Source organism: Saccopteryx leptura, chromosome 2 (assembly GCF_036850995.1).
Source record: "Saccopteryx leptura isolate mSacLep1 chromosome 2, mSacLep1_pri_phased_curated, whole genome shotgun sequence".
Taxonomy (NCBI): Eukaryota; Metazoa; Chordata; class Mammalia; order Chiroptera; family Emballonuridae; genus Saccopteryx; species Saccopteryx leptura.
In genome coordinates this window covers 79346532-79370979 of record NC_089504.1, presented here as the reverse complement: position 1 = coordinate 79370979, position 24448 = coordinate 79346532, and the positions used below count along the sequence as shown (strand labels likewise).

The window sequence follows — 24448 nt, the reverse complement described above, 5'->3', positions numbered from 1 at the left end:
AAAAACACCATTGCAAAGAAATAACCTAGAAGCCCAGAAAACAACCATTTCTGTTAAAGTGATTTCTTGTAGGTGTAATTATATCTATTTCCAGAGGTTCTTAGGAAAGTCTTTGAAGTAGTTTTAATGCCTTACACCTGCTCTGCTGCCAGGCGTTGGGCTAGCGGCTGGTCCGATTTGAATTTCACAAGTCCATGAGTCAATTTATTCCTTAGCTCTTAGATAATGCTCTCCAGGATAATTACATTTTAAAGGTGAAAATCTTTTGACTATGTTAAAAAATGCAGGTGGAAAAGACCAGAAAATAATAGACCAAACTTCTGATGGACGCAGTAGGAGAATTCTGGGGGAGTTTTTAAATTTTCTTAATACCCTTCTGTATTTTCCAACTTTTCAATCTTGGGTTTTGTTTTTGAAATAAAAAAAAAATGCACTTCCTCCCACAAATCAAATATAGTGCCATTATTTGATATTAGAAAAAAAAAAATACAGATTTTGAAAGCTTGTTACATTAGTTGTCCTCAGTTTGCTTACAAGTATCTGGAAAATTTCCCTAAAGTAAGTTTGGCCCAGCCAGGGTGAGAGCTCCCTTGAGCTCCAGCACAGTGCTCTGGCCTCGTTCTCCCTCCGCTGCTCAGGGCTGGGGGAGGGGAGACAAGTCTCCTCTTTTGACAAGACCTTCCTTACAAGCTCACTTGGGGGCTGGTGACTCATGTACCAGTTTCAGTGGGTTTAATGCGCTGCTTAAACTTGACTTCTTCATTTCCCAAAGCTTCCTTTCAAACTACAGATTCCAAATATGACCTCCCACAGCTGCGCACCCCCTTCTGCTACGCTTGTGACTTGCACACTTAAACACATGCCCCTGCACAGCGCCTCAGTGCCTACTGTGGATGCAGAGAGTTCAGTCCGAACATGCCAGGACGCAGCTGCATGAACGAGCTCAGCAAACTCAAAGCCTGGAAAGGATGCTGGAATGAGCTGGTTTTCAGGCCCACCCCATGAATTTAGACTTGTAATTATTCTAACTTGTTAATCCTAAGAGTGTAAACACATGAGCCAATTCAAAAATTCAAATAACTGAAAAATATTTTTCTTTCCCAAGCAAAATCCCTTTTCAGCCACCCTATTTCAGGGAGCATGACTCTGGAACAGCACTTCCTTTTTTTTGTACTCTGATACAGTCTATCACCAAATCCTGGAGAAATATCTCCCCCCCCTCCTTTTTTGAGAGAGAGACAGACAGACAGGAACTGAGAGAGATGAGAAGCATCAATTCTTTATTTATTAATTTTTAGAGAGAGGAGAGAGAGAAGTGGGGGAGGAGCAGGAAGCATCAGCTCCCATATGTGCCTTGACCAGGCAAGCCCAGGGTTTTGAACTGGCGACCTCAGTGTTCCAGGTCGATGCTTTATGCACTGCACCACCACAGGTCAGGCTGAGAAGCATCAATTCTTCATTGTGACACCTTAGTTGTTCATTGATTGCTTTCTCATATGTGCCTTGACTGGGAGGGCTCCATCCAGCCAGTGACCCCTTGCTTAAACTAATGACCTTGGGTTTCAAGCCAACGACCTTGGGCTTTAAGCCAGTGACCTTTGGGCTCAAGCCAGTGACCATGGGAATGTCAATGATCCCATGCTCAAGCTGGTAAGCCCATGCTTACCAGATAAGTTGCCTGACCAGGCAGTGGCGCAGTGGATAGAGTGTTGGACTGGGATTCCGAGGACCCAGGTATGAGACCCTGAGGCTGCCAGCTTGAGCGTGGGCTCAACCGGTTTGAGCGAAAGCTCACCAGCTTGGACCCAAGGTCACTGGCTCGAGCAAGGGGTTACTCGGTTTGCTGAAGGCCCATGGTCAAGGCACATATGAGAAAGCAATCAATGAACAACTAAGGTGTCACAATGCGCAACGAAAAACTAATGATTGATGCTTCTCATCTCTCCATTCCTGTCTGTCTGTCCTTGTCTATCCCTCTCTCTGAGTCTCTCTCTGTCTCTGTAAAAAAACAAACAAACAAAAAAACCAGATAAGCCCATGCTCAAGCTGGTGACCTTGGAGTTTTGAACCTGGGTACTCTGCGTCCCAGGCCGACACTCTATCCACTGCATCACCACCTGGTCAGGCTGGTGGAAAATCTCTTGAGTTAAGTCCTCATTTGCTTTTTTTCCATCCCCAGTTTAGGTCCTCATCTCATAAACAGACAGCTGTAATTGGTCTCCCACTTCTAGACTCTTTTCCCTGTAGCCAGTACCCTACGGTCAGGTTAATTTTCTTGGAAAGTAAAGCTGATTAGCTCACTCTCCTAAACCAAAACCTTAGTTGAGCTCGTATTGTTGTTAGTTATCTCAGTCAGCCCTTCCCAGTGCCATTTCTGGCCACATGCATATCCCCAGGCCAAGAGCTCTAGCCAAAAGCTATAGACCATCCAGTCATGTACCCTGTGCCTTCTCCTTCCTCAGCCTGTGCTCGCATCCTTCTCTTCAGACACCCCTTACCTCTGTCCACTCCTCCTTGACATGCAGAAGCCTGCCCTTTCTCAGCTCTGATGCTATCACATCGTGAAGTCTGAATCATATTTTTTTTTACCCTCTCCCCACAGGAAAACAAATATGTCCTTATTTTCTTTCTCTGAGATCCATTAGCATGCTATGAAATTCTTCCTCTCTTGTTTAGTAGTATATTAAACAATTTGTATATTAATCTGCTCAATTCATTGGAAGATCCATTAGGTGGGGGCCAAAATTATCATAATCTTTTGGGTCTCTCTACTGCCTAGCTCAGTGCCTTGAAATTTGATAAATGTAATTGAATAGAGGGATTTAAAAATGACCTTTAATGAAGCATCTAGAATAGATTTAAGAAATACACTAATTTTTCTTTCATCCATTGTGTGCTGTCCCATTTTAGTGGAATGCTGTGAAATGATATTATTTTGTAGCTACTTAAGTTGCTGAGGTCTAAAAGTTTCTTATTTTCCAACTCAAGTAGACTTTAAGAGAGAGTAATTTGGGCTGCATGAGAAAGAGGAAGTGTGGAGAGAGAGGTAGGCATAAGGATTTTGATGTTGGCCCAACATGTAGTCAGATCTCAATTCTTGAGTAAATTTAAACCTCTAATAGAATTTCATGTTCTTCATCTGCAAAATGTTGACCATGTCTGATTGCAGGATGATGGATGGAAACATCTAGAATAGTACCTGGCACATAGTAGGCATGCCAAAAGTGCTATAATGGGTTATTATTTTCATAGCTATTATACTCGGTTCAGTTAGAAAGTGGGACATCTGTAGGTGCAGCTGCAGACTGAAATCACATATTGTAAAAGCTCACCTTGCACAATGGCTTTTATTAAAATGTGTGATTGTTTATAAAGCAAAGGATTACTTGATGGCTGACCCTGAAAATGGAGCTGGAGCTCCAGCAGGAACGGCCAGGTGTGCTGGGCCAGGCCACATTGGGCATCTCCTCAGTGGGCGAGCTCTTCGGGCCAGCACAAGCAGATGTCGGTGTTCTGGATGAGGAGGCAGGATGGGGCCTTGTTTGCTTATTCACAGTGTGAGGCTGTGAAGTGCAGCAGCGTGAAAAGCTGGGCTCTGGAACTGTGCTGATGGAGCTCTCGCTTGTGCATGTCTAAAAAACAGACTTTAAAAGATTCATCACTCTCATGGCGTCTTCATTTAGGGGTCAGGGGTGGTGAGCAAGAAAGGACCAGGGAAGAGAATTGGATCAATAGCATAACTGGTGGTTGAATACTTGTCATGTATTGAGTGCTGCTTTTGGGTGCTGAGGACAGTGATGGAAGGGGTGATACAGTGTGCAAAGATGGTAAGATATGTCTCACCTGAGTCGTTCTGGTATGTTTGTTTGTTTTGGAGTCCTGGACTCTTTTTCAAAATATGGTAAAAGGAAAATGTGTTCATGCATTATTTTATATACAGTTCCCTGGGGCTCAGGATCCCCTGAAGTTGACCCTAAGTTAAGGACTCTTTATTTAGCAGTTGCAATCTAGTGGAAAACATTAATACATTGGATTAAAAAAGACATGGTTCAGGTTTATGTCCCAGCCCTTACCAACTCCATATCTCCCTGAATGAATGAATGATTTTAGACAATTGACCTTGCCAAGTCTCAGACACTTCATGGAGATGAAGGTAGCAGCATCTCACAGGGTTGTCAGGAAGATGTAAGAACTGAATGAGCAGAAAGATACCACTGGCATGTGGTAAATGACCAATAAATGGTAACACATAATTATAGTTAGTGAGCCTGCTATGAGGTAGCCACAGACATATAGCACGCGATGAATTCCTATTAGCATATGGGAAGAAAGTATGAACCACAGTTTTCATTTGAGGCCTGGTATGTAAAAGAATTGTGAAAAACGTGGTGAAGTTTTCCATCTGTGTAGACAACAAATTTTTGGTGTCTCTTGCCTGTTTCTTAAAGAAGGTAACCCAACAGCATTCCATTGGTGGTTTCAGTGGTTATATATTCCATGAAGATGACCTCAGCCGAGGAAATAAATCTCTCTCAATGACTGCTAAGTCCTAACAGAGTTATAACTCATGAGCAGTAACGAAGAAAAAGGAGGATAAAATGATAACAGTTATAAACTAGTGAAGGAGCACCATGTGCCAGGCATTGTCCTATGGCCTTTACACAGGGGTGGGCAAAAGTAGGTTAATAATAAATATAATAATTAATAAGATAAGAGCAAATTATTACAATTATTAATAATTAATAATATAAGAGCAAACTGTGTTTCAAGTACTTGCCACTGTAAACCTACTTTTGCTCACCCCTGTACGTATTTTGGTGTCCTTTTTGGTGAAGCTTGATCACTCAGAAGAGCAGAAGTTTAAAAGATAAAGGACTTGCACCAGATGTAGTTGGAGGTCTGCAGGCTGTGTGTGAGTGTGTGAGTATGTGTGTGTGTGTGTGTGTGTGTGTGTGCATGCACATGTGTGTACGAGCACATTGGCTAGTAAAAACAGCTTCTTATCAGCTTTCACTCATTTGACTGCTTTCTGAGCCTTACGTTTTAACATTTTGGAATGTGCCTGTTGAAAAACGAAGGTTTATCATGCAGCGTGTCAGATTACAACCACAAGATGCAGAAAAGGTTTCTGAGCTTGGGGGAGAGTTACAATTAACCTCATAAAGAGCGCAGATGAAAGTCTTTCCCATCGTTACAATCAAAGACACTTTAGGCCACTCTTCCCCCGGAGGAATAGTTGCTTTTTATGGCACGTTTTAAAGTTTTATTTCAAAAACAGTCAGCGTCTGAAAGCCAAATGCGTATGTTCCCCAGGCCTTCACTTACAATGTGTTTTCGGTTTTCTCAATCGTATTACCATGTTTCTGGACCTGATGTTGCTACCCTCACCGGATCTGCACAAGGAAGGATTTAGCCTTTCTTGAGCTCATTACAAGAACTCGCTCCGAAACCTTACTGCTGTTTTCTTCTGAGATGAGGGTTTGGAGTCAGCATTACAATGTTAGAACAGTCTGTCGGCCCTGGCCAGTTAGCTCAGTGGTAGAGTGTTGACCCAGCGTGTGGATGTCCTGGGTTTGATTCCTGGTCAGGGCACATAGGAGAAGCGCCATCTGCTTCTCCGCCCTTCCCCTTCTCACTTCTCTCTCTCTTCCCCTTCTGCAGCCATGCTCGATTGAAGTGAGTTGGCCCTGGGCACTGAGGATGGCTCCATGGCCTACACCTCAGGTGCTAAAAAATGGCTCTGGTTGCAATGGAGTGAAGGCCCCACACGAGCAGAGCATAGCCCCCTAGTGGGCTTGCTGGGTGGATCCCAGTTGGGGCGCATGTGGGAGTCTGTCTCTCTGCCTTCCCTCCTCTCACTTAAAAAAATACTCTTTTTTTCGGTCCTCTCATTTTTTAGTCCAGGAAACTGAGGCCCAGAAGAGATGAAACCCAGTTCTGTCTGGTGCTTTCCCGCCTTCCTGTACCCAGTATTCAGCTACCTCTCAAACTTAAGAAACCAGTTTCTTGCCCCATGTTCTGGGTTGGAATGCTTCTTAATTGTATCATATGTCTGTGTGCACACTTGGGTATATCTGTGTGTTTTTTAACTTACATACTTAAATATCATATGCGTTTTTCATGATGTAGAAACTGTGACTGATTGCCTTTTAATAATCTTTCAATGAGCACCCAAATGTTGCAGGAAATGACTAAAGCCTGATAGCACCTAGGGTGTTACAGTATTGCTGTGGCCAGTCTGCCCCGTGCTTGCATGGAATTTCAAGGTCAGTGAACGCATTCACCTCTCTCTCTTGGTTGGCTGCTTTACTCCCACTCCAGTCCTTTCTCCTGGGTCTTACTGTCATCTGAACTCCACTATCAGTTTGTCCTGGCTGTTGGATTTTATTGTTTAGAGAGCGCTTTCAATGCTTTCTCTACCATAACATGCCCCTGACAAGGATTAGACCAAATCTTGGAGTTTCACCCGCTCTGACTTCATCTGGGTATGCACCTCTCATTTGCACAACACAAAGGACTGCTGTCATGGCCTCCTCATTGCTCACTGGGCCTGCAGTCTGTCCCTTGACCAATCCTCACTGTTACCCTGCTTGAGGTTTGTTATGCACAGAGCCTATCTTACCAGCTACCTGTTAAAAAACCTGCAGCCTCCCATTGCCTAGAGTTGGGATGGCAAATGGTTGTTTCAGTGCCAGTTCCAGGTGATTGGTCGTGGCTGCCTGAGTGTCGGAAGTGTACTAAAGGGCTGTGATTTGTAATGTCTGGCTTGTGGGGAGAGGCAGTGAGAGCAGATGGACCACGTCATCCTTAGCCAAGAGGACAAGGTGTGAACTTCTAAGCATGGCGCACAAGACCCTTTCTGGTTTCTGCCATTTATTACTTCCCAGCCTGCATTCTTCCTCCATGCCCTGTTTCCCAAACACCCTTGCTGTCACACCATCGTGACTTTGCATCTGAACTTCTGCCTGAAATCCCCGGCCTCCTATTTTTCTGTTGCCACCTCATACTTTACACCTGATTCAAGTATTAATGCCTTTGAACTTTCTTACCTTTTTTCCCTTTAGCCAGATCTCGAAATCATTTTCTTCTTTTTGTCTCTCTGAGAGAGAGAGAGAGAGAAAGAAACAGGAAAGGAGAGAGATGAGAAGCATCAACTTGTAGTTGTGGCACTTTAGTTGTTCATTGATTGCTTCTCATACATGTTTTGGCAGGGGGCTGCAGCTGAGCAAGTCACCCCTTACTCAAGCCAGTGATCTTAGGGCTCATGCCAGTGACCAGGGGTCATGTCTATGATAACCTTGCTCAAGCTGGTGATAGCACACTCTAGCTGTTGAGCCTGTGCTCAAACTGGATGAGCCCACACTGAAGCCAGTGACCTCAGAATTTTGAACCTGGGACCTTAATGTCCCAGGTTGATTGACTTTATCCACTGCATCACCACCTGGTCAGGCCCTTCTTTCTCTGTTTTTGCACTGTACTCTTTATATACATATTATTGACACATCATTATATTATAATCATTTAATCATGTATCTTCTCTCCTACTAGACTACTTGATAGAAAAGTCAATATTGATTGAGTTCTTCAACATCTTAAACACACTGGAGGTACTGCCCGTCTGGGTATGGAGACGATATGTTATTTCTTTAAATCTCAGGCTGTTGTAAATTGGGAAACATAATATGTATGCCAGGTTGTTGAATGGTTCAGAAATAGTATTTCTAAGATGTTAGCATATAGAATAAATGGTGAGTATTATTTTGGTTATCTAGTTTATCTTTAGACCAATTCTGTGAGTTGTAATAGGAGTCAATGTCTTTAAATGTTGCAACTGAGCCCCAAATTATTTCCTTAGGTTCATAGATCAAATAACTTACCAAGTTAGAATTTTTTTTGGAAAAATTTTATTTAGAAAATTAAATTTAAAGGGATGACATTGATCAATAAGAGTACATAGGTTTCAGGTAAGCATTTCTATAGCATTTGAACTGTTGATTATGTTGTATACCCATCACCCAAAGTCAAATCATTTTCCATTATATATTTGTCCCTCTTTACTCCCTCCCTTCACTTCTTCCCCCACAAACCCCACTCCCCTCCTACATCTCCTTCCCTCTGGTAACCACTTCCCTTTTATCTCTGTCCATGAGTCTCAGTTTTATATCCCTCCTATGTGTGAAATAATATAGTTCTTAGCTCCTTCTGATTTACTTATTTTACTCAGTATAATGTTCTCAAGGTCCATCCATGTTGTTGTAAATGGCACTATGTCATCATTCCTTAGGCTGAGTAGTATTCCATTGCATATACAGTATGTACCACAACTGCTTTACCCAATCTTCTATCAAAGGACACTTTGGTTGTTTCCATGTCTTGGCCACAGTGAAAAATACTGTGATGAACATGGGGTGCATGTGTCTTTACATACCAATGTTTTTGAATTTTGGGGATAGATACCCAGGAGAGGGATTGCGTAGTCATATGGTAGTTTTGTTTGTTTGTTTTTGTTGGTTTTTTTTTGTATTTTTCTGAGGTTGGAAACAGGGAGGCAGTCAGACAGACTCCCGCATGTGCCCGACCGGGATCCACCTGGCATGCCCACCAGGGGGTGATGCTCTGCCCATCTGGGGCATCGCTCTGCCACAATCAGAGCCATTCTAGCGTCTGAGGCAGAGGCCACAGAGCCATCCTCAGCGCCCAGGCAAACTTTGCTCCAATGGAGCCTTGGCTGCAGGAGGGGAAGAGAGAGACAGAGAGGAAGGAGAGGGGGAGGGTTGGAGAAGCAGATGGGCACTTCTCCTGTGTGCCCTGGCCAGGAATCGAACCCGGGACTCTCGCATGCCAGGCCGACATTCTACCACTGAGCCAACCAGCCAGGGCCATATGGTAGTTTTAAATTTTTTGAGAAACTACCATACTTTTTTAGTGATTGTACTACTAGTTTGCATTCCCACAAATAGTGAGGGTGTTTTCTTCTCTGTAGCGCCTTCAACACTTGTTATTACCTGTCTTGTTGATAATAGCCAATCTAACAGGTGTGAGATTGTATCTCTTTGTACTTTTGATCTGCATTTCTCTACTAGCTAGTGAAGATGAACATCTTTTTATATATCTGTTGGCCATTTGTATGTCTTCTTGGGAGAAGTGTCTGTTCAGGTCCTCTCCACATTTTTTAATTAGATTGTTTGCTTGTTTGTTGCTGAGCTTTGTGAGTTCTTTATATATTTTGGATATTAACCCGTTATCAGAGCTGTTGTTTGCAAATATCATGTCCCATTTGATTGGCTGCCTATTTGTTTTGTTGTCAGTATTTTTTGCTGTGCAGAAGCTTTTAAGTAGTTTGATATAGTCCCATTCACTTATTTTTGCCTTTATTTCCCTGGCCTTTGGGGTCAAATTTATAAATTTTTCTCCACAGCTAAGGTCCATGAGTTTAGTACCTATGGTTTCTTCAATGTAATTTATTATTTTAGATCTCATATTTAGGTCTTTGATCCATTTTGAATTATTTTTTGTGCAGAGGGACAAACTGTAGTCAAGTTTCATTCTTTTGCATGTGTCTTTCTAATTTTCCCAGCACCATTTATTGAAGAGGCTTTCTTTTCTCCATTTTGTGTTTTTGGGTCCTTCATTGAAGGTTATTTGTCCATATGTATGTGGTATTATTTCTAGGCTCTCGATTCTGTTCCATTGATCTGTATGTCTATTTTTCTGCCTATACCATACTGTTTTGATTATCGTGGCTCTATAGTATAATTTGAAGTCATATACTATGTTGCCTCTATTCTATTTTCTCAGAATTGCTTTGGCTATTTGAGGTTTTTAATGGTTCCATACAAATCTGGTGATTTTTTTGTTCTATTTCTTTAATAAATAACATGGGTGTTTTAATGGGGATTGCATTAAATTTGTATATTGCTTTGTGTAATATGGCATTTCAACTATGTCAATCTTTTTAGTCCATGATGGACATGAAATATTTTTCCATTTCATTGTGTCTTTTTAAATTTCTTTCACTAATGCTTTGTAGTTTTCAGTATATAGATCCTTTACATCCTTTGTTGAGTTTATTCCTAGGTATTTTATTTAATTTATTTTTTTTGTTTTTGCAATTGTAAAAGGAATTTTTTTTTAAGTTCATTTTCTAAAGTTTCATCATTGTCATATAAGAAAGCAGTGGACTTTTGTATATTGATTTTGTATCCTGTGACTTTATTGAATTGGTTTATTATTTTAAATAGTTTTTCAGTGGAATTTTTGGGTTTTCTATTTACAGGATTGTGTAATCTGCAAAAAGTGATACCTTTACTTCTTCTTTCCTGATATGAATGCCTTTTATTTCTTTCTCTTGTCTGATTACTCTGGCTAAAACTTCCAGAACTATGTTGAATAAGAGTGGAGAGAGTGGACAGCCTTGTTTTGTTCCTAATTTTAGAGGAAAAGCTGTCATTTTTTCACCATTTAGTATGATATTAGCTGATGGTTTGTCATATATGACCTTTATTATGTTGAGGCACTTTTCTTCTATACCCATTTTATTGAGTGTTTTAAACATAAAGGGATGTTGTATCTTATCGAATGCCTTTTCTGCATCTATTGATAAGCTTATATGATTTTTGTTCTTTTTTTTTCTTGATATGGTATATTACATTGATAGATTTGTGTATGTTAAACCATCCTTGTGCTCCTGGAATAAATCCCATTTGATTGTGATGTATTATTTTTTTAATGTGTTGTTGTATTTGATTTGCTAGTATTTTGTTTAGGATTTTTGCATCAGTATTCATTAGAGATATTGGTGTGTAGTTTTTTGTTTTTTTGTGTGTGTGCTGTCCTTGCCAGGTTTTGGTATGAGGGTTATCTTGGCCTCATAAAATGTGTTAAGGATACATCTTCTAATTTTTGGATGGCTTTAAGAAGCATAAGTACCAAATCTTTGAATGTTTGGTAGAATTCACTAGTGTAGCCATCTGGTCCTGGACTTTTGTTTTTCGGGAGGTTTTTTTTTGTTTTTTTTTTTTTTTTTTTGTATTTTTCTGAAGCTGGAAACGGGGAGAGACAGTCAGACAGACTCCTGCATGCGCCCGACCGGGATCCACCCGGCACGCCCACCAGGGGGTGACACTCTGCCCACCAGGGGGCGATGCTCTGCCCCTCTGGGCCGTCGCTCTGTTGCAACCAGAGCCACTTCAGCGCCTGGGGCAGAGGCCAAGGAGCCATCCCCAGCGCCCGGGCCATCTTTGCTCCAATGGAGCCTTGGCTGCAGGAGGGGAAGAGAGAGACAGAGAGGATGGAGAGGGGGAGAGGTGGAGAAGCAGATGGGCACTTCTCCTGTTTGCCCTGGCCAGGAATCGAACCGGGGACTTCTGCACGCCAGGCCGACGCTCTACCACTGAGCCAACCGGCCAGGGCCTCGGGAGGTTTTTGGTAGTTGTTTCTATTTCCTCCCTGCTATGAGTCTATTTAGGTTTTCCACTTCTTCATGGCTCTGTCTAGGAAGATTGTATAGTTCTATGAATTTATCCATTTCTTCTAGATTGTTGTATTTGGTGGCATATAATCTCTCACAGTGTTCTACAATGATCCTTTGTATATCTATGATGTCTGTGGTAATGTCTCCTCTTTCATTTTGGACTTTGTTTATATGAGTTCTTTCTCTTTTCCTTAGTGAATCTAGCCAGTGGTTTGTCAATTTTATTGATCTTTTCAAAGAACCAGCTCTTTGTTGTATTAATTTTTTTCTATAGTTTTTTTTTGTTCTCTGTTTCATTTAGTTATGCTCTGAGTTTTACTATTTCCTTTCTTCTGCTGACTTTGGGTTGCCTTTGTTCTTTTTCTAGTTCGTTAAGGTGTGATGTTAGGTTGTTTACTTGGGATCTCTCTTGTTTTTTTATTTATTTTTATTTATTTATTTATTTATTTATTTATTTATTTATTTATTTATTTTTCTGAAGTTGGAAATGGGGAGGCAGTCAGACAGATTCCCACATGCACCTGACTGGGATCCACCCGGCATGCCCACCAGGGGGTAATGCTCCGCCCATCTGGGGCATTGCTCTGTTGCAACCAGAGCCATTCTAGCACCTGAGGCAGAGGCCATAGAGCCATCCTCAGCACCCAGGCCAACTTTGCTCCAATGGAGCCTTGGCTGCAGGAGGGGAAGAGAGAGATAGAGAGGAAGGAGAGGGGGAGGGTTGGAGAAGCAGATGGGCGCTTCTCCTGTGTGCCCTGGCCAGGAATCGTACCTGGGACTCCTGCACGCCAGGCCGATGCTCTACCAGTGAGCCAGTCGGCCAGGGCCTCTTGTTTCTTGATATAAGACTGTAATGATATAAATTTCCCTCTCATTACTGCTTTCACTGAATCTTAGAAATTTTGATATGTCATGTTGTCATTTTCATTTGTTTGTATATATCTTTTGATTTCTGCTTTTATTTCTTCTCTGAACCAGTCATTTTTTAAAAGTATGTTGTTTAATTTCCACATTTTTATGGGTCTCTTTACTTCTTTTTTTGCAGTTGAATTCTAATTTCAAAGCCTTATGGTCAGAAAATATACTTGGTATAATTTCAGTCTTCCTGAATTTGTTAATGTTAGTTTTGTGGCCCAACATATGGTCTATCTTTGCGAATGTTCTATGCATACTGGAAAAGAATGTATAATCTGATGTTCTGGGATGAAATGTTCTGTAAATATTTATTATATCTATTTGGTCTAGTGTGTCATGTAGGGATGATATTTCTTTATTGATTTTCTGTTCGGATGATCTATCTAAAGCCATCAATGGTGTATTGAAATCTTCAAGTATGATTGTGTTTTTGTTTGTTTCTATTTTTAGATTAGTTTGTAGATGTCTTATTATTTTGGTGTTCCCTGATTCGGTGTATGTATATTAAGAAGTGTTATGTCTTCTTGATACATTGTCCCCTTTATCATTATGAAATGTCCATCTTTGTCTCTTATTACCTTTGTTGTCTTGAAGTCAGCATTGTCAGCTATTAGTATGGCTACTTGTTTTTCTTTGGGTATTGTTTACTTGGAGAATCATTTTCCAGTCTTTAACTTTGAGTTTACTTTTGTTCTTGCAGCTTAGATGTGTCTCTTGAAGGCAGCATATGGTTGGGTTTTGCTTTTTCATCCATCTGCTACTCTGTGCCTCTTTATTGGTGAATTCAGTCTATTTATATTTAGGGTAATTATTGACACTTGAAGATTTCCTATAGCCATTTTATATATATTTTGTTTTCTGGTAGTTCTGTGTCTCATTTAGTTCTTTTCTTTTGTGTTTCTGTCAGTTGTTTTTGTTTGGTGGTATTCCATACTTCTTTCCCTTTTTCTTCTTCTTTTAAGCTATGTGTTTTAGTAGTGGCTTTTTTCATGGGTGGTAACCATTAGATTATTAAGAGAAAAATTTTCATATATTTGAGTCCTTTGTCTTATGAGTGCTTTTGCACTTCATCCTTCTTTGCTACTGCAGATCTTTATCCCCTCTCCTTTTATGTTATTATTATCACAGATTATCCTTGTTTTTATTATGACCTTGTTGGAGCTTTTCTTGTAGTTTTGATTTGTCTTGTTCTTTGTATCTTGTCGAGTAACCTCCTTGAGTATTTCCTGCAGTGGGGGTTTTGTGGTGATAAGTACCCTCAGCTTCTGTATGTTTGCAGTAGTTTTTATTTCTCCTTCATATTTGAAGGATAGGTTGATGAATGTAGTATGCTTGACTGGTAATTTCTCTCTTTCAGTATTTTAAATGTTTGGGTCCTCTCTCTTCTGGCTTGTAGAGTTTCTGCTGATAATTAAAATGATAACTTAATGAGCCTTCCTTTGTATGTTATGTTCTTCTTTTTCTTAGCTTTTTGAGGATGCTTTCTTTGTCATTGACTTTTGACAATTTTGTTACACTGTGCCTTGGAGAAGGTCTATTTGGGCTGAGGTAACTTGGCATTCTGTTTGCTTCTTGGATTTGAGGATCTCTTTCCATAGGCTTTTCATCAATTATTTGTTTGAATAGGCCTCTATTCCCTTCTCCCTCTCTTCTTCTTCTGATATACTCATTTTTTTATATTACACTTTCTGATGGAGTCAGACAATTCTTGTAGAGCTCTCGTTTTTTTAAATTTGGGAGTCTCTCTTTTCTTCTCTGTGTGGCATCTCTAGTTACCTGTCTTCAATGTCACTGATTCTCTCCTCTCTCTGGCTTTTTTATTAGCTAAACTTGCTACCTCATTTTTTAATTTATGTATTGAGTTCTTCATCTCTGTTTTGAAAATTTCAATCTCATTGGTGAAGTATTCATTTTGTTCACTAATTTGTTTTATGAGCTCATTAAATTGCCTATCAGTGTTTTCTTGCATCTCATTGAGTATTTTTATTTATTTTTATTTTTATTTATTTTTGTATTTTTCTGAAGCTGGAAATGGAGAGAGACAGTCAGACAGAGTCCCGCATGCGCCCGACCGGGATCCACCTGGCACGCCCGCCAGGGGGCGATGCTCTGCCCACCAGGGGGCAATGCTCTGCCTCTCCGGGGCGTCGCTCTGTTGTGACCAGAACCACTCTAGCACCTGGGGCAGAGGCCAAAGAGCCATCCCCAGCACCCGGGCCATCTTTGTTCCAATGGAGCCTCGCTGCGAGAGGGGAAGAGAGAGACAGAGAGGAAGGAGAGGGGGAGGGGTGGAGAAGCAGATGGGCACTTCTCCTGTGTGCCCTGGCCGGGAATCAAACCCAGGACTTCTGCACACCAGGCCGACGCTCTACCACTGAGCCAACCGGCCAGGGCTCTCATTGAGTATTTTTAATACTTCAATTTTGAATTCTCTGTCATTTAACTCCAAGGATTCCATGTAATTGAGATTTTTTTCCAAATATTTTTTATTATCCAAACTATTTCTCTGTCTTGTGTATCCATGGTATTTGATTTCTTCTTCCTTGATGGCATTTGAGAGTGGTATTGTTAATAAGTCTATAAAAATCAACTAAAAAATGAAAAATAAAAGTTTAAAAAATACAGTGAAAAATATAAATGTTTTAAAAATAATGACAAATAAAAAGAAACCATGAAAAGCAAACAGCAAGAACCAAAAAATCCCCACAAAAAACCCACAAAGAATATAAGAATAAAAATATAAACATTAAAAAATGAGATTCAAAAGAGAAAAAGAAAAAAGGAAAAAAGATTTCAGTTTTGAGAGGTTACTATTTTATTCCAGTAGGTGTTGCTATGTTACAAGTTTTAGCTCTGTAAAATTCTTGGGCTGACCTCTGCTGAGATGTTGCTGTCACAATGATGTAGGCAGGGCTGCAATCATGTTGGTGGATGGGGCGTGCCTCTATAGCTTTAGCAATGGCAATCTCAGGCCTCTGGGCACTCCTCCCCATGTCTCAATAGACCAGGGGACCAGACATGGGGCACCTCTGTTCTTTAGTTGATTGCGTGTGCAGATCTTTCAGGCATACCTATGAGCCCAGTTGGGGTTCTTTTGTTGTGTTATAGTTCAGTTTGTTGAAATTTAAAGGGGAAAGATCAAGAGTATCTCTCATGCCACCATTACTCTCCTAAGTTTAGAATTCAAACTCAGGTCTGTGTGATTTTTGGGCCAGTGTCCTCTTTCTTATGTGCTTTTTACAAAAATAGTAATGGTCTCAAACTTACCAAGAAGTTGTAAAAACTATAAAAACTCTGTATCTCTATCACCCAGATCTCAACTTGATTAGAGTTTCCAGTTGTTAATATTTTACCTCAATTTATGGGCACATTCTTTCTCTCTTCACATGCATGTGGACACATACACAACATGCACTTTTCTTATGTGACAATTGATGGGTAGTCTACTAGTACTTTGAGTCTCCAGTATATCTTCTGGTTATTGTGGAGGTTAGGTGAGATAATACACATAAAAAGTTAATTGTGCCTGGTATATAATCAGTACTCAATAACAATAACTATTCGTATAGCTATCTTTGAAAGTGTACTAATCATTGGTGTACAAATTTTATACCTTTATGAACAAAAAGCAAAGGACCCACAAAGAACTGTTTTCAGCTAGTCTAATAGAAATGCGTGGTGTTTGTGCCTTTAGTGATTTGAGAAGAAAGAAATAAGAGGGTTATTGTACCAAGATGATGGAGGGCCAAGAGTTTTATTTTTGTGGATCTCTCTTTTGTGAGGAAGGTTTCTCTTCTTCCAGAAGTCAAGAGCAGAGTTAACACCCATTTGTGTGTATCTGCCCATTCTCTCCTAACACTTCCTCGTTCCCTAGAACTTTGCCAGCATCTGGGAGGTCTAGTAAGAAATGCTCTTTAAATCCTCTGCATTCTTTCAGAAGCCCAGGGGGTTTAACAAGTTCTGATTTTAGCTAAAACATATAAACCAAAAAAAAAAAAAAAAAAAGAAGAAAAAAGAAAAAAGAAAAAAAGAAAGAAAAAAAAAGTACACTTTCTGTAACTTGGTTCTTCATGCCAGAAATCTTTGTGTGTGTGTCAAGTAAAGAAGCAAAACCTAGATCTTTTGTTGGTAGTTATTAGGCAGTCAATATAAAGCAAGCTATTTGTTCAGAGATAAGGGAGTGTGTTGCCTTTAATACTTTATATTTTATTAAATGATTGGGTTTTACATTGAGCATAAGGTTACTATCAGTAAACTTTAATTTCTAGAGATAAGACTATATTGAAAATACAGTTGGAAAGAGGTAATTAAAAAATTTTCCCTGTATGCTAAACATTTGATGAGAAATAGAGAAAAAGTTATTAATGAAATCAGAGACCACTTTGATATATTGGATTATGAACACATAGCACAATGAAGTAATTTTGTTTCAGCTGCTCAGTTGTGGTAATAATTAAACTTGAAATGCAGCCTCCTTTATTTGAGAGAGAGAAAGGGGGTGTCCTGTAACAGTGACATCAGTCCCTAAGAATCAACTGCTTGTTTAAAACATTTATGGTACACGAAGGAATACATTTGGTGCAATAGGCTATTTTTCTAAAATCATTCCACTCATTGTATAAATTATTTTTCTTTTACTTTAATGACATTATAGGAGATTTGGCTCAAATTTTGAATAGCTCATTAGAGGCAGAGAAAAAAGTGAGGATTAGCACTAGAAAATCTTTTTTGATGGAGACGATAACAGTTGTTGAAATTTTGGTATTGGTTGACATTCCAAAGGTTTCGGGAACTGAAGCAAGCAGCAGCGGCCATGGGGAATAGTACTCAGTTTATGACAGCAAAGCCAGTAGCTTATGAGTGAGCAGTGGAGAAAAGTCTTGCTGTTTGAACTGGGCATTGGCTACACCCAACTTTCTGTCTGTACACTTTGTGCTGCTACTTATTGCTGTGAAAGACAAAAATACTTCCTTCTATCACTAGTCAGGTGGGAAATGGCATTGGGTAGGAGGGCTGGGGCAGAACAAACTGGAGCCAGGGGAATGCTAATGGGAACCATTTCCTCTCTATTTTCTGCAGAATGAGACAGGTCCATGTTTAGAGAAGGAAAGGCCCCCAGGACATTTTGACATAGAGAGACCCTGGTGTTGAAAATATGACACAGAGGCTAAAATACCTCAGCACCACGTTTTGGGGCTCAAGGCAACGCGACATATAGAAACACTGTGAAGTTCCTGATAATTCATAGTAATTCACAAGACATTTGACAGCTCCCAGGCATTTTAGTAACTCCATATTGGACATAGAAAGCATGACTATACCCCAGAGATGTGATGTCAGGATGTTGGGACACTTTTCTGAAGAAGACAAAGTACTTCGTCTGTACCTGGAGTACTTCCTGCTCTTTGGACATTTGTCCCTGTGCAAATTGTTGCCATTCACCTGCTGCAACTCAAAGCAGAATCCAGGGCTGGGGTGGATGTACACATTGACAGGTTTGGGTAGGGAGTATACCTCAGCTGATGGCCAGTGCTTTATTTATAGATTCACCCAGGACTTACAGTTCTTTTGCCAAACTTGGAGCGAAGAGAGGAGGAGTTGTCTTTATGAACTACTGCTTGGGGTAATCTGAGCTCATAGATGCCAGCTCAGGGTAATCCTAGTCAGTCTCTGATTATTCCCACGGAAGAGGCTTGTGAAAACATGGTCTTTCACTTTTATTTATGTGAAATGAGGAACAGGGCATGTGTGGAGGGAAAATTTTGAAAAAATTAATACATGTTGAGTGGTTGATGTCAGCTGGATAGTGGAAATTAACATGGTGTATAGCATAATTGTTGTCTTTTTACCTTAATTAATTATCTGAGATATTTAACATGTTGAAACATCAAGCCAGACATCTGGGGTTTTATGGGTGGTGGCATTTATCCAACTGTTTACTCCAAGTAAAATCCATGCTCATTGGGTCCTATTTACCTTAAATGTAGTAGATCAGAGGCCACATACCCCAATTCCAAGCTCTGTGATTGTGAAAAGAGAAGTGTCTTATATTCTGAGTAATCAGCCTGAAATTTCCTCAGAAAGGAGCTTGATGGGATGGAAAGAGCATCTTGAAGAATCAGCAAAAGTGGGCTCGCCCTGGTCTTACCACTGATTGTTCTGTGGGATTGAGCCAAGTCTTGAACTGCCCCCCCTTCCCCGGCCCCCCGGCCCCCGGCATTCCTCTTCTGGGATATTGGTGGGAAGTTCATCATTCTTGCCTTGGTTAGTGCTTCAGGTTGCAGGAAAAATAACATGAAACCATATGGGAAAGCTCTGTAAACTGTATGTGTTGTACAAATTGTTTATCTAGCCATCCAAAAACATTTTGGTAAGCATGTAGGTGTTGCAGGCATGTGTAGCTGGTTTTCTAGTAGTGAACTAGATGTTTCTCCTCTACCTCCCAAGGAACCTAGTCTGGGAAACTCATAAGAATTTTAAAAAGTACTGTGGGATAAAACAGAACCCACAAAATATATTGTTGTGGGATAAATGCTGTGATAAGAGTAATCACAGAGTGCTATGCAAGCAACCTAATCTTGGGTAGGGGTGAGGTGGGTGGGTCAAGGACAGTTAATGCTTTAAGATAAAGGTTACAGAGGCTTTGGCTGGTTTTTTTGCAATGCTTGGAAGAGAACCTTGGGAGGATTTGTTTAGCACAGCTGTTGGGTTTCATCTGAAATTCACAGGATACTTACTAGATTTCTTGAGAAGAGAGTGGAACTCCAGTTAAGTATGGGAGCTTGCTGCTTTTTGGCTGGAGGACACTAAAAGGCCATGTGGGAACAAACCCAGTGCAGCTGACACAAACCTCAGCCTGTGAGAAGAGGAGCTTCCTCTGGTTGTTGGCTCTGCACATATCATCAGCTTAAATCAAAATTCTGTTTTGTCCCAGGTGGTTGGACGAAAGCTGTATTAGCCTCGAGGGAACTGTTGCTTAAGCAGATACACACTTGTTTCATGTCAGTTCTACCTCTTATGGATTTGTTTTAATATTTCTCTAATTAAAAAAATTGAAGTTTGCAAAAAGGAGAAAATAGAGTGGTGAATTCCCAGTGTATATACGTACATCTTCCAGCATCAGTAGTTATCAAGATTTTGTCAAATTCGGTTCATCCATTAAGTCTAGACGTCTTGTCATTTCATCCCTGCATACTTCATTATGCTTCTTGAAAAGTATGGACATTTTCTTACATAACTACAAAGCTATGATTGGGATTTTTAGAAATGTTTTTTCTTGCTCTTTTTCCTCCGTTAATATTTTATTATGGAAATTTTCAAGCATACAGTGAAGTTGAAAGAATTTTAAAGTGAGTGTCTGTAGATCTGCTGCCTGGGTCCTGTCATTAACATCGCATCGATGTATCTCTCCACCCAGTCACCCCTCACCCACCCACCCATCCACCCATCTTTCTTATGTATTTCAAAGTAAATCATTGAGATGAGTAAACTTCTCCCCTACATAGGACAGCATTCATATCACTAAGAACAGTTTGATATTGAATACCTTTTTCTTCTTTTGAGGTAAATTTACAATGAAATGAACGTATCTTGAGGCATGTTTGCTGAGTTTTGACAAATTCCTGTGCCTGTGTAACCCAAGTCCCTGTCAAGATAGAGAACCATTCCAGCACCCCAGAAGGTTCCTGCACACCCCTTCCCAATCAGACTATTGGTCTTTGATTTTTCTTTCATTCTGCAGAATGTTCTTGTGATTTAGCCGTGCTGCTGTGTGTCTGATCTGGTGTGGCTCCAAGTAGTTCCTGTTCATTGCCAAGCAGTATTCCTTTGAATCACACCACAGTTTATTCCCTGATCGATGGATGCTTAGGCTGTTTCTAGTTTTGGGTTGTATGAATAAGCTTCAGTGCTCATTCTTGTTCAACTCTTTTTCATGACTGCATGGTTTTTATTTCTCTTGGATAAATTCCTAGGAATGAATTGCTGAACTACAAAGTAGCCCAGCTTATAGAAACTGCCATATACGGGGTGGGGGTGGGGGGTGGGGGTGGTGGTGGTGGTGGCAAAAGTAGATTTACAACTGTTTGTATGGAAAAAGATATGCAGATTATGATTATTACAATAGTTTTAGTAACTGTTTTTACATACTCACAACTATAAACTTACTTTTGTTCACCCCAGTATTTTGGAACATTTTACGTTTATACCAATAGTAAAATGACAATTCTAGTTGTTCCACTTTGCCAACAGTAGCTTTTTGTCAGTCTTTTAAATTTTAGCTATTATGTTGTGTGTGTAGTGGTATCTTATTGTGGTTTAAATGTGCATTTCCATCTTCCAAGCAGAAATCAACAAACTTCGGCCTTAAATGACACATTAGATCAACTGGATTTAATTGACATCTTCCAAGTATTTCATCCCAAAGCAGCAGAATATACTTTCTTTTCAAGTGCACATGGAACATTTTCTAGGATAGACCACATGTTAGGATGCAAAACAAGTCCCAATAAGAAGATTGAAATGATATAAAACACCTTCTTTGACTATAATAGTATGGAACTAGAAATCAATCATAATAAAAAAACTGAAAAACACACAAAGATGTGGAGGCTAATGAATGGGATAACAATGAAATCAAGGAAAAAAAGCAAAAGATACCTTGAAACAAATGAAAATGTGAACACAACAGCTCAAAATCTAGGGGACATAGTGAAAGCAGGCCTAGGAGGGAAATTCATAACATTATAGGCCTATTTCAGGAAACAAGAATAATCTCAAACAATCTAACTCTACACTGAAACTTGCATTTTCCTGATGACTCATGATGTTAAGCAAGCACTTTTATGCATGTTGTCCATTTGAATATCTTTTTGTGATGTGTCTGTTGAAATCTTTTTCTTTTTTTCTTTATGTCATTTCATTTTTGAGTCACGGATGATCTTTATATATAGTGATACTAGTCCTTTGCTAGATATCTGTTCTTCAGTTTTGTTTCTAAGTGTATGTCTTGCTTATTTATTTTCTTTCTATTTATTTTTAATTTTTTTAAGTGAGAGTAGGGGAGATACAGAGACAGACTCCTACATGCACCCCAACCAGGATCCACCCTGTGACTCCCGATGCTCTGTCCATCTGGGGCCACTGGTAACTAAGCAATTTTTAGCACCTGAGGCAAAGGCTCACTGGAGCCATCCTCAGTGCCTGGGGTTGATGTGCTAGAACTAATCAAGCCATGGCTGCGGGTGGGGAAAAGAGAGAGAGAGAGAGAAAGAGAGAGACAGAGACAGAGAGAGACAGAGAGAAAGGGGGAGGGGAAGAGGAGGAGCAGATGGTCACCTCTCCTGTGTGCCCTGACTGGGAATTGAACCCAGGGCTTCCACATGCTAGGTTGGTGCTCTACTGCTGAGCCAACCAGCCAGGGCTGTTTATTTATTTTCTTAATGGCATCTTTGAGTAGGAGATTTGGGTTTTTATGACGTTTAACTTACTCACTGCTTCTTTTATGGTTACTTTCTGTGACCTAATAAATCTTTGCCTTCCCGTTTTCCTCTAATTATGTATCAATATGTGTGTGATTTGATATCAGATCCAAGGATTTGTTTTTTAAAACCAATTTCTAGGCTATATTTACATAGGAAGCTCTACACAGCAAGGGTAAACAAATATGGGTCTAGCTGCTGGGTTTTCTTTTTAAAACAGTGTGTAAGTGTGCTGTTGGAATAGGCACAATGGACAGAGCTTGCCCATGTGTGCTTCTGGCCCCTGTTCTTGCACACATTCAGCTATCCTGTAGTGAGTGCCCATCATACGCCATGCATGAGGCCATGGTATCCAGGACCTGTCTGCAGGAAGTCAGACTGACGGGGGCTACAGGTGTGGCATGTGAAAGGGGAAGAGCAGAGTGAACATGACCTGATCTGGGGGTCCAGGAAGGCCTCCTTGCAGGAAGTGACAGAGACTGGGGTAGGAATAAGGTTCTGGGGGGCATGTTGTTGGGGCCTTGGGGAGAGAGGGAGAGACACACAGAATTCGAACAGCTTAGAGTGGTACCTGTTTCCCCGCACAGGATTGGTTCTCTAAAGGCTGGAAAGACAAGGTGCCGTGGTGACTGGTGCATTTCGATCTGAGTGTCTCTCAAGGCGCGCTCGCGCCATTGCCAAATGCCTACCCCATACCTCCTTCGCCAGTGCACCTTCTTGAAGCAGTTTCTCCAATTAATTAAAAAAAAAAATTTTTTTTTCCCCCACTGAGGAAACACTTCTTTTTTTGACTGCCAAGGAGGTGCCCATGAGGAGCTCTGCAAAAGCCCTGAACATATTCTTTGCTGCTCTCTTCAGGTCCACAATTTGTCCAAGGACCATGGGCTCTGCTGAGCTCCCTTTGTCCCACTGCCGGATAGCGCAGTCCCAGCAGGGCTGCTGTGTGTAGTGTGCATTGCCTGCCACCCTGCCAGCCTCTTGGCCTCTAGTTCTGCTGAAACAGAGTATCATTCCTCAGAGCTGAGCAGGGTTGCTGTTCGTAGTGTCCATTGCCTGCCACCCTGCCAGCCTCTTAGCCCCTAGTTCTGCTGAAACAGAGTATCATTCCTCAGAGCTGAGCATTGTGGAGAGGCCTGACATTGGGCCAGACGGTCCTAGTGGGCCCTTCTCAGCGTCACTGCTGCCTGAAGAAAGCTGCACTCTTCTCATTGCCCCTTTGGCACGCTCGCCGGAGTGCTCAGTGTGCACTTTGGGTCTCCTCTGGCTGCCCTTCCCAGCATTCTGCTTTCTCTCTCAGGATGCCCTATGCCCTGGGTGGCGGCCCTCAGATTGCTGCTGCTCAGATGCCCATCTCGCCTCTCAATTTGTCTCTGTAACTCCATCCATCTTCCCTCCTTAGTCACATCTTTGTAGTACAGACTCTGGCTCCATCGGTTATTTTTGCTTATCATAGAATCCCTGTCTGCTAATCTGTTTCTCTCCCCACAGAGGTGACTGATCTCTCCCACAAAGGTGACAGGTCACTTCTTTTATCTACTACCTCACAATGATAATCACATCGTTAACAATTCATGTAATACTTCATGAGCTCCTGTTTGAGTTTTCTGTTGCCTTTGCCGTTAGATTTCTCAGCATGGCAGCCTCCCCCACCCTCGGCTGCTTCAGCAGCGCCCGGTCCTTCGTGCCAGCCCAGCCGCCACCGGAGCTGCTTCCGAGTCACCAGACAAGACCTTGTCTCAGTCTTCCTGCCTTGGATTTTTCTGTGGCATTTAATTGTTGAACCCTTAAACTCTTTTCTACATTTGGCCTCTCTCCCACTGAATTTTTTTCTTTTTATAAGTTTCCCACCCTCTGAAACTTCTTTGCCTTGCTTCTTCTTTTTTAAAATACTTTATTGATTTTATAGAGACAGGAGAGAAAGGGGAGCATGGAATGGGAAGTAACAACTCATAGTTGCTTCATGTGAGTTGTTCATTGCTTGCTTCCTGTATGTGCCTTGACCAGGGAAGCCCAGGGTTTCGAACCAGCAACCTTGACATTCCAGGCTGAAGGTTTATCCACTGTGCCACCATGGGCCAGGCGCCTTGCTTCTAAAATATGATGTTCTTTCAGGTTTTGGCCATGTTCTTATTCCTTTCTCTGCTCAGCAACTGTATTCATATTTTTTATGGCTTTGTGTTATTCTAAATGTTTTCCAAATGTGTGTTACCTACAAGTTACCATTTTCAATAGTGTGTGGACATTTCCCAGAATTCCCTCCTTCCTTTGCTTCCCTTTTGTTGGTTGATTCATTCATACATTTATCACCCATCCTTACTTCTCTAACCTGGCACCCTTGACAGACATGCTGATCAATCAAGACGGTCTTTCTTAGCAAACTTGGTTGGACCTATGAGTTTTTTCCATGTGACCCCCTCAGGCAGCCACTGAGGGTTGGTCCATCAGTTGCATCTATTTGCCACATTAGTACCAGATAGTCTGTAAGGTTGCTTGTTCTCCTCACATATTGAAAGGTGTGCCCCTGCTTTCTGTCACCCAGAATTTGGTCCCCTGAAAGATTAGTCACCACCAAAGTTCTAGT

The 24448-nt window shown here is 41.0% G+C and overlaps 1 protein-coding gene across 1 annotated transcript in view; it reads left to right on the top strand.

The window, feature by feature from the left end:
* Positions 1-3405: 3405 nt before the first annotated feature.
* Positions 3406-24448, top strand: part of SAXO1 (stabilizer of axonemal microtubules 1) — a 66512-nt gene continuing 45469 nt past the window's right edge. Inside the window, exon 1 of the mRNA XM_066363056.1 lies at positions 3406-3557. Coding sequence (XP_066219153.1) covers positions 3406-3557 — 152 coding nt within the window. The remainder of the gene's footprint in view (positions 3558-24448) is intronic.